This window comes from Oratosquilla oratoria, chromosome 37 (genome assembly GCF_046742065.1).
Source record: "Oratosquilla oratoria isolate Oo_2021 chromosome 37, ASM4674206v1, whole genome shotgun sequence".
Lineage (NCBI taxonomy): Eukaryota > Metazoa > Arthropoda > Malacostraca > Stomatopoda > Squillidae > Oratosquilla > Oratosquilla oratoria.
In genome coordinates this window covers 36,635,591-36,645,590 of record NC_134813.1, presented here as the reverse complement: position 1 = coordinate 36,645,590, position 10,000 = coordinate 36,635,591, and the positions used below count along the sequence as shown (strand labels likewise).

The window sequence follows — 10,000 nt, the reverse complement described above, 5'->3', positions numbered from 1 at the left end:
TCCTGTGTTTCCTATTTCCACTTACGTCAACCTGTCAGAATGTCAACATATATATTTCATTGAATGAAATGGCAAGCTTGTTGTGACAAAGCTTCTTGTCAGTCTTCTCTTTCTTTCGTAAAGCGACTTTGCCTTCCAAAGCCAGGAGTCCAAGTAATTCGCCGTATGCCATTATATAGAATTACAGGCATAGCCGAAAATCAAAACGCGTTTTCGCACCTCCAGGTGCTTCTTCAGTGGCAAATGAAGGAATGAAGATTCCATAAAGATAAGATCAGCAACTTTTAAACCCGGGGATATGGGTTAGATGGGAAGAAGGTGTATGGTGGTTGGCTAGATGGCTGCTCCACAGTCTGTTCTCCCATTGGCTGAGAGGTGCGTGACGTCATCAGTCTACGCCCCAGCGCCGTAGTAGGTGGACCTCTTCACGCTGGGTAAAGCCTGAAGGTCATGAGCTTGTATATTAGGTTCAGGGAAAGTTCTTTTATTAAAAAGGGCCTCCAGGATAGGTAATCTTCTAGGATCTTGGTGTATGGCTAGAATTTTCGTGTTGTTTACCAGTGTTTCCCTTCGTAAGATGATGTGGTGGGTATCTTTGTCGTGGTTCTTGGGTGCTCCTGATGTCATATAGTATGACAGTCTACGTGACAGCTTCATAGTGGTCATACCAATATAGGAAGAAGGTTGGGTTGCAGATATATTATTTTGGCTGACTCAATGTTACACGTATACTTATATGGCATGAGATTTCTGAAGCTTAACGTTGATGGGTTTGTTGTTCTCCTTGATGAGTAGGTTTGATGTCCTCTTATTTTGGTAATATATGGTCAAAACAATCGGTGTTGGCGGAAGTCGGTTTGATGTTTCTTCTGATGATTTCCTGCATAATTCTCTTATTTTATTTATATGCTGTGGAGAGGAATGATTTACAAAATATATTGATTATGTTCTCTTTTGGTGTCCGGTTGTCTTCCGCAAGGTTCTTATTTAGGTACATGTCCATAATCTTCTTATCGATTCTTTCAATATCCTTACTGGCGAATCCGTTGTTGATGAGGACTTGTGAGACCCTTTCCAACTCTGAGTGCACGGCCCTCCAGTTGTGGCAGTGATTGAGGGGTCTTCTAATGAAGGAACCTATCGTAGAATCCTTGTACCTCTGAGGGCACTCACTGAATCCATTTAGGCAATGTTCTTGGTTGATGGATTTAACAAAAACTGAGGTGTTGGAAGTTTCTTCTCCCTGTTTCACCAGAACATCAAGAAATGGAAGGGAACTTTCTTCACTATTTTCGATGGAGAAGTTGAGACCAGAGGCTTCTTTCAATCGTCGTCGTAAGGCTTCAGTCTGCTGGATGTTCTCGGTCAAGACAAAAATATCATCGATGTATCGGCAGTATATTCGTGGTCTCTGTACCTCACCGAATACCTCTTCTTCATTGCTACCCATGAAAAAGTTGGCAAATAGACCCCATTGCAACTTAGCCCCCATGGGACGATTTACATATATATATATATATATATATATATATATATATATATATATATATATATATATATATATATATATATGTGTGTGTGTGTGTGTGTGTGTGTGCGTGCGTCTGTGTGTGTGTATTTACCTAGTATTATACGGGAAGAGAGCTATGCTCGTAGTGACCCGTCTTTGTATCTTTCAGCATCAAGTTTGTTCTTAAATTCTTGTAGTTTTTGCACACAGTTGCCTCATCTTATTCCAGATATCCACCACTCTGTGTGGGAAGCTATTCTTTTTCAGATCTCTTCTATAATTATCCTTTTTGAGAGAGTGTGTGTGTGTGTGTGTGTGTGTGTGTGTGTGTGTGTGTGTGTGTGTGTGTGTGTGTGTGTGTGTGTGTGTGTGTGTGTGTGTGTGTTTAATTAAGTTCACGTGTTGAAGAAGTCAAGGCTATGGAGATGTGCTTTACATATATTATTCTGGCTTGCATCGTACAATTTTATTCAATTACGGGGAGGGGATCATCCCCCTAGTAAAGATGTTAAGGAGAGGCTTAACTACGGCAGAAGCCGTCACCTTTGTCCTCAGTATTCTGACAGCCAAGGAAAATAACCATTAAACCTATCCTATACTCAAGTTCAATTTACTCAGTCATTCACAACTACACCCCTTGGTGGTGACGTAAAGCCAAAAGCCTCTGTGATAGGATGAGGGGATCACGACAGCCAATCACGTCGGCTTTGGGATCCACGTCATGGTGAGGGGGCGGAGCTAAATCCGGATTGGCGGCGACGGATGCCAGGACAGTGCCTACCAATTCTCAGCTTGCATGTTTGTTCTATTTGTCCTCCTCCTCCTCCTCCTCCTCCTCCTCCTCCTCCTCCTCCTCTTCTTCTTCCACTTCCTCCTCTCAGCCAACCGCTCCCTTCCCAACAGACATAATCATGTCCTTCGTGAAAAACAAAGACTTTATGCCACTCAGGCCCTTTCTTTCATTTGCCGCCCGAGACTGGAGGGAAGGGAAGGGAAGGGAGGGAAGGGAGGGAAGGGAAGGGAGGGAAGGAGTGGGTAGGAAAGATAACAAGTAGGAAGAAAGGAAAGTAGGGGGGAAGGAGGTAAGGTGTGAGGAAAGAGAAGGAAGGAAAGGAAGGAAGGAAAGAAGGAAGGAAAGGAAGGAAGGAAAGAAGGAAGGAAAGGAAGGAAGGAAAGAAGGAAGGAAAGGAAGGAAGGAAAGAAGGATTGTAGGAGGGAGGGAAGAAGGGAAGGTGTGAGGAAAGAGTAGAAGGAAGAAATATATGAAGGAAGGAAAGGAGAGAGAGGAAGGGAAGAAAGGAAATACGGAGAGGGAAGAGAGGGTGAAAGAGAGGAAGATAGCAAAATATGATCGGGAGGAAGAAAAGAAGAGGGGAAGTGAGGACGTGAGGGAGGGGGAAAGGGTAACGAAAAACAGATGTGAACACATGAACACACACACGCTGCGAGTCGTTACTCCAACTCTCGTGGGTGGGGAGTTGGGTGGTATGTGTGCATGTAAGGTCACAGCATTATCCAAAGATCGGTCATATATGAGCTCAGAGCTCTCTTCCGGGAGGGAAATAGCTGTCGATCACGAATCCAGCACGTGGTCCAAGACCATGGTGAACTTTTCATTCTTTTTTCAAATTTCTCAGACAAACATCCCTCCCTCCCGGCGTTCTTCCCCTTGCACTTCAGACCTTATCACACTGGGCTATTTTACCTTCATCACCTCCACAACTTTTTCCGGCGTCATTTGATATGCTGGAGGACTTTTTTTTTTTCCTCCAGCATATCAGATTCCTTCCCGAAAGCTACAAATCTGCTCCAAAAGTCGTAGGAAAAATAGCCCAGTGTGACGTCTTTAGCCTTCACCCTCCCCATTTCATACCTCCTACGTGCCTCTTCGCCCCCTCCACACAACCATTCCTCTCATGCAAGCCTCCTTCACTCCACTGCCGGACTCCTACCAACACTCCCCATAGCTCCCACCCAAACCTTGCATCCCAAACACATTTTTTCTTAATTTAACACTTCCTCCTTGATACACATCAATTTTAGCCACTTTTCACATTGTTCCCACTTACTCTTTTCATTTTTCATTTTCATTTTCATTTTTTTTAAACTTAACACTCTCCTTGAAACACATTTCTATCACTCTCACTTCCCCTGATTCATCTTCCAGCTTAACCCAGCATCCTTCCTACCTTCCCGTCCCACTTAATTTCACCTTCTTTCGACACTTCTCCGCCTCTCTCCATTCCCTAATACCTCCAGAAGGTGTCAGACATTGCACCGCCTTCTCTCATGATAACGTCCAGAACTCTTCCAATCATCCTTTTGAATGGCTCTACATAATCCATTTCTGTTCTCGACTGTAACCTCCCATGAACTATCCTCGCCCATGTATATCTATGTCCAGAACTCTTCCAATCTTCCTTTTGAATGGATCTACATCATCCATTACTGCTCTCAACTGTACCCTCTCATTGACTACCCTCGCCCATGTATATCTATGTACAGTGAAAGACAAAACTCTCTTCCCAGGTTTGTCCGAAGTTAGGTTAAACAAGACAAGGCAATATGAGAATCGGCGAGAGAGGTAAAAAGCCCAGTTGGTCTATAACCGATTCTCATGATATTTCGCTATGTTTCATCTATCCTCGGACAAACCTGGGAAGGTAGTTTTATCTTTCAGTGTACATCTCTGTTCCCTCTGAGACCAAATGAGACAGACGCATCCATGACATAGGAAACAAAACATTTAATAGTGCACTGTCACTCTCTCCCTGCAGCAGGCAATGCAAGATAGATCCCTCCGGTGACTTCAGGGCTGAACGAATGGCTCAGCTACTTAGGGTAATGGGTTTTCTGCGGGAAAGGAACGGGTCAACGGATATATATATATATATATATATATATATATATATATATATATATATATATATATATATATATACATATATATATATATATATATATATATATATATATATATATGCAAAGTAGACCACTTGGAAAAAACTAGCAAAGCAGAACACTTTCGTATATTACATCCAGTGCAAAAAGATGTATATGTATATATATATATACTATATATATATACTGTATATATATATATTATATATATATATATATATATGTGTGTGTGTGTGTGTGTGTGTGTGTGTGTGTGTGTGTGTGTGTGTGTATGTGTGTGTGTGCGTGTGTGTATGTACAGTATGTGTGTGTGTGTAAAAAAGACAAGGGGAGAGAGGAAATCAGGAAGTGGAAATGAGGTGGAGGACTGCTGTGGGGCGGAGGGGGATTAGTTCTTTATAAAAAAAAAAAAAAAAGAGTGGGGGGGATTATTTTCGCGCGCTGCAACGTGACCAACCGACGCGGAGACAAAGTGGGTGGGTGCCCCCCCCCCCACTTTCCCCGAAATGCACGACGGTGGGGGGGAAGGGGGGAGGAAGGGGAGGTGAAAACATCTCCCCCGGACATATCGCATCGCATCACAAACCAACTTGTGGGAAAGGAAGGCCAGAAAGGGGGGGGGGGAGGGCGGTGAGAGGCGAGCGGGCTGGCTGGCAAAGAAAATAATGGGCTGACGCAAAACCAAAAAAAGATACGAAGGCCGAGGCTGTGGTGGGGGAGGAGGAAGAGGAGGAAGAGGAGGAAGATGAGGACGAAGAGGAAGATGAGGACGATGAGGAAGATGAGGACGATGAGGAAGAGGAAGAATATGAGGACGATGAGGAAGAGGAGGAAGAAGAGGAAGAGGAGGTGGGGAAAGATGAAGAGGACGGGGAGGAGGAATAGAAGGAAGAAGAGGAATTGGAGGGGGGAGGAGGAGGAGAAAAGATGTTTAGGAGAAATAGGAGGAAAAAGAGGAATAGAAGGAAGATGAGAAAGAAGAGGGGAGAAGGTGGGAGTTGGAGATGAGGGGTGAGGAGGAAAGAGGAAGAGGAGGAGGAGAGGAGGTGTTTAGGAGAAATAGGAGGAAAAAGAGGAATAGGAGGAGAAGGAAGAAGAGGGGAGGGAGTTGGAAAGGAGGGGTGAGGAGGAAAGAGGAGGAGGAGCAAAGAGGAGGAGGAGGAGGATAAAGTAGAAGATCTTGGTGGAATGGAGAGAAAGAGCTGAGGAAACGGAACAGAGGGAAGATGGATGATAATGAACCTGACAGGAAAGGGAGGAGGAGGAGGAGAAGGAGGAGGAAGAGGAGGAAGAGGGGTGAGGGGGCGGTTGAGGGGTGAGGGGGTTGGGGGGGTCTCTAGGTGCCTGGAAGACAGGATAAAAGACCTTCGGGCCGGACGGAGACTTAGGTCAACTGAGGTCACTCTTCGACACGTTTTTCTTTTTCTTTGTCGTTTTCGGAATCACTCGTTCTCTCTCTCCCTCTCTCCGCATGCAGTCGTCAACATGTCTTCTCTCGACTAAGCAGCTGTTAATGCCGCAGCTGGTGTTAGCCTTCCACAGACAAGTAAAGGTACAATAAACCTCAATAAAGTTAATATTTTTTTACCAATCCGCCATACGGGCAATAGATTTAACGCCTATGCATTTATTTATTTTATTTATTATTATTTATGTTATTATATTTTTATTTATTTATTTATTTATCTATTTATTTATTTATCATTATTATATATTTTTTCGCATCCGACCTAGTTATGGACCAAAAGGTCTCCTGTCGGCGTACGTGTGTGCACGTTGGCCTGTGCGCATGCCTCCCCTTCCCCAGAGGCATGCCTCTGCTTGCCTCTCCACGAAAGAGGCGTATTCCTCCTCCTGTGTGCACGAAAGGTTGCACCCGCGTAAACGCGCCCCAAGTGTGATATATATAATGGCCTGTGAAAATCCGAAGTGATTTTGAGTTTTTCTGTGTATGTCTCAGTAAATGTATTACACACACACACACACACACACACACACACACACACACATATATATATATATATATATATATATATATATATATATATATATATATATATATATATATATATCCTCTCGGGTAGAGGATCACAGTGGTTGTAATATACGTATCTTCGTCCAAATACTTTTTCTTTTCATTTCTCTCAAACTGGGGTTTACAGTCCACCTTACAAACGTGTTAGAACACTGAACTCGCTTGTGTATATATATACATACATACATACATACATACATACATATATATATATATATATGTATATATATATACATATATATATATATATATATATATATATATATATATATATATGCATATGCTGAAAATAAGGCTTCCCCGCTACTAAGAGAAGGAGTGGAGTCCAGGGCTAATTACAAAGGGTGCAAATGGAGGCAAAGGCGCACTACAAAGGGCTGCGCGCGGGACAGTAAAAAGGTTAAGACCCACTGAGCCAAAAGGAAAAATTGAAGCGGAGTTGATGCGCTTACCCAAGAGGCGGCAAGAAGATTAGAGAGAAAGTGAGAGAGAGAGAGGGGGGGAGAGGAGAGGGAGAGGAAAACAGAGAGAGAGAAAGAGGGGGAGAGGAGAGGGAGAGGGAGAGAGAGAGAGAGGGGGCGAGAGAGGGAGGGGAAGAGAGGGAGAGGGGAGAAGGAGAGGGGGAGAGAGAGGGAGAGAGAGAGAGAGAGAGAGAGAGAGAGAGAGAGAGAGAGAGGGGATAGAGAGAGAGATAGAGAGGGAGAGAGCGAGCGGGAGAGTGATAGATAGAGAGATAGAGAGAGAGATAGAGAGGGAGAGAGCGGAGAGAGAGAGCGAGAGAGAGAGCGAGAGAGTGAAAGCGAGAGGGAGAAAGTGTTGAATTAAAGAGGAGAGTGAAACAGAAGAGAGAGATGAACCGAAGAGAGAGGAAGAGAGAGAGACAGAAAGTTAGAGAGAAAATGGGGGAAGAAAAGGAAGGAGAGTGGGAGGGAAGGGTCGGGAATAAAGAGAGAGAAAAAGAGAATAGATGAAAAAGAGAAAGAAGAAGAGAGAAAGGGGAAAGAGGATAAGGAGAGGTTACATGTTATAAAAGTGAGACTGAGGGGTGGAATAATGAGGGGAGAGAGGGCCACAGGGAGAGGGGAGAAACGAGTTTAGGGTGACAAAGGGGAGAGGAAGGAGGAGGAGGAGGAGGAGGAGGAGGAGGAGGAGGAGGAGGAGGAGGAGGAGGAGGAGGAGGAGGAGGAGGAGGAGGGGAAGGGTGTGTGAGAAAGGTAGATTGAAAGGAAGACAATACAGGAATGGGACTTGGAAAAAGGTGAAAGGAGGGTGAAAATAAAGGGTAAAATGGTGTAAATAAAGTGAAAGAAGGACAGCAGGGTGAAAAGTTGGGTTAAAGGTGAAAGAGTAGAAATGGTGAAAATTTTCCGACAGGGTGAAAAAAGTTGTGTATATGGTGAAAATCTAATAGGGTGAAAGGCCGGTAACCGGAACAAGGGTGAAAGATGGTGATAGGGTGAAATGTTAGTGCAAAGGTGAAAATTGATTGAAAGGTTGATAATAGGGTGCAAGTGTAGTGCAAGGGTGTGGTGAGGACAGATTTCCTGTGTGGGGCAGGATATTTTGATTTAAGGGTGAGGTGGAGGGGAGGGAGGGGGTGGGGAGGGGGGGAGCTGCCAGTCACGAGATTTAGAATATATGTGGTTTTCATATTTTTCAGTACCGAAATTGAAAGTTGTTAAATTTTGAAAAAAAAAAAATCGAAAAAGGTAAGTCGATTGCATGAGTGTATTAAGAGATTGCATTCACATCTGAAAATATATATATACATACAAATAAAAATATATATACATATACCAACGGCTTTTTTCCCCTTACAAGGGAGGTAGCCAAAGTCAAAAGGCATAAATCCACTCCCACCCATTTTATCCCCATACATTCCCCTCCCATTCACCACCCCTCCCTCCCTCATTTCTTGGCTCCTCCTCCTAGATAAATAATAATGATAATAAAAATAAATAAATAAATAAACAAGTATAAAAAAAAAAAACTACCTCTATCTCATCTCCCGCCTAAATACATATGTACACAAGCACAGAGGGTCAGCTATTATGGGGCCGAGAGAGCAACATCAGGTCAGGGCGAAATTTAAAGAAGACGGAATGTGTGTGTCTGTAGGATGGAAGGATGCACGACCTGGGACACGGCAGCAGCGTCCACGCTTTCAAGGCAATGCTTGAGAAATAATGACAGACGGGACCCCGTGAGCATAGCTCCAAACACCGTAAACTACAGTTGGTTAGGTGAACACAATTAGGTAAACACACGAACACACACACACACACACACACACACACACACACACACACAGCTATATATAGGTCTGAACTCTCGTTCGGGAGGGTAATAACTGTCGATCACAAGCACAACACATGATCCAAGAGCATGGTTGTGAACCGTATACCTATGTACTGTTTCTTTAAATATTGATGTTTGTATAGAGTCCCTGACCAGCCCTTCAAACGAAGAAAAAAAAAGCAAATAAATAGGTAGATAAATGATTTGTTAAATAATTAGATTAATAGATATACATAAATAAGTTTATATATAAATATATTACATAAATATATAGACAAATGAAGAAATAGATAAAATTAAATAAAAAATGAAATAAATAGATAAATAGATAAATATAGAAATTAGATGAATAAATAAATTAGCAGATAAACAAACAAATAAATAAAAAAAAATGAGATAAATAGATTAATAAACAACTAAGCAAATAGACAAAGACAGACGACTTTTTGTGACTTCGCTCAACTCACCGACTTGAGGACCTTGGAGATGAAGTACGTCTTGACGCCGGCGGCCCGCAGGGCGTCTTCGCGCTTCTCGCCGAAGGCCGGCTCCACCTCGAACTCGCCCCCGAGGTACTGGTGGGTCGTGTTGCTGATGTGGACACGCCTGGAAGAGAACGGGGGAACCCTTGTGAACAGGAGGAAGGTAGCTGGCTGAACACGAGAGAGAATATATATATATATATATATATATATATATATAAATATATATATATATATATATATATATATATATATATAAATATATATATCGAGCAGGTTTGATACCAGTCTCTTCATATGATCAATACAGTTTATCATTATTACTTTGTCATGAAGGTTGGTATGGCTGTATACATGGAACTGAATGCAGGGCTTCCAACTGGGTGAATGGTAAGAGGATTTTTTTTTTTTTTTTTTTTTTTATGAATAAGCAACGGGCTGCGCCCGACCCCGCTACGCGGGAGCTCGGCCCTTCGGGCGAGCCCCCGCGTAGCGGGATCGGGCGACTTCGGCCAATCAGTCGTCTCCGTTGCCGTGACGTCACACTCTCGGCCAATCAGTCGTCTCCGTTGCCGTGACGTCACCACTCTCAGCCAATCAGGGGCCGGAGGGGACGTGTCCCCTTGAGGGATTTCCGGTTTCCGATCCGATTTAGATCGATATCAAAAGGATATTTTTTTATTAGTGTATAGAGATGTCGTCTCAGGTGGCAGAATTCTTCGAACGAGACTCACATCAATATCAATTAACTTTTTTTTTTAAATCTATCATGTT

General features: G+C 43.2%; 1 protein-coding gene across 1 annotated transcript in view; it reads right to left on the bottom strand.

Moving 5' to 3' along the window:
* The window catches only part of LOC143019655 (adenylate cyclase type 3-like), a 708,772-nt gene that overhangs the window by 141,249 nt on the left and 557,523 nt on the right, over positions 1 to 10,000 (bottom strand). The window contains exon 8 of the mRNA XM_076175551.1: positions 9,212 to 9,350. Within this exon, the coding sequence (XP_076031666.1) occupies positions 9,212 to 9,350 (139 nt within the window). The remainder of the gene's footprint in view (positions 1 to 9,211; positions 9,351 to 10,000) is intronic.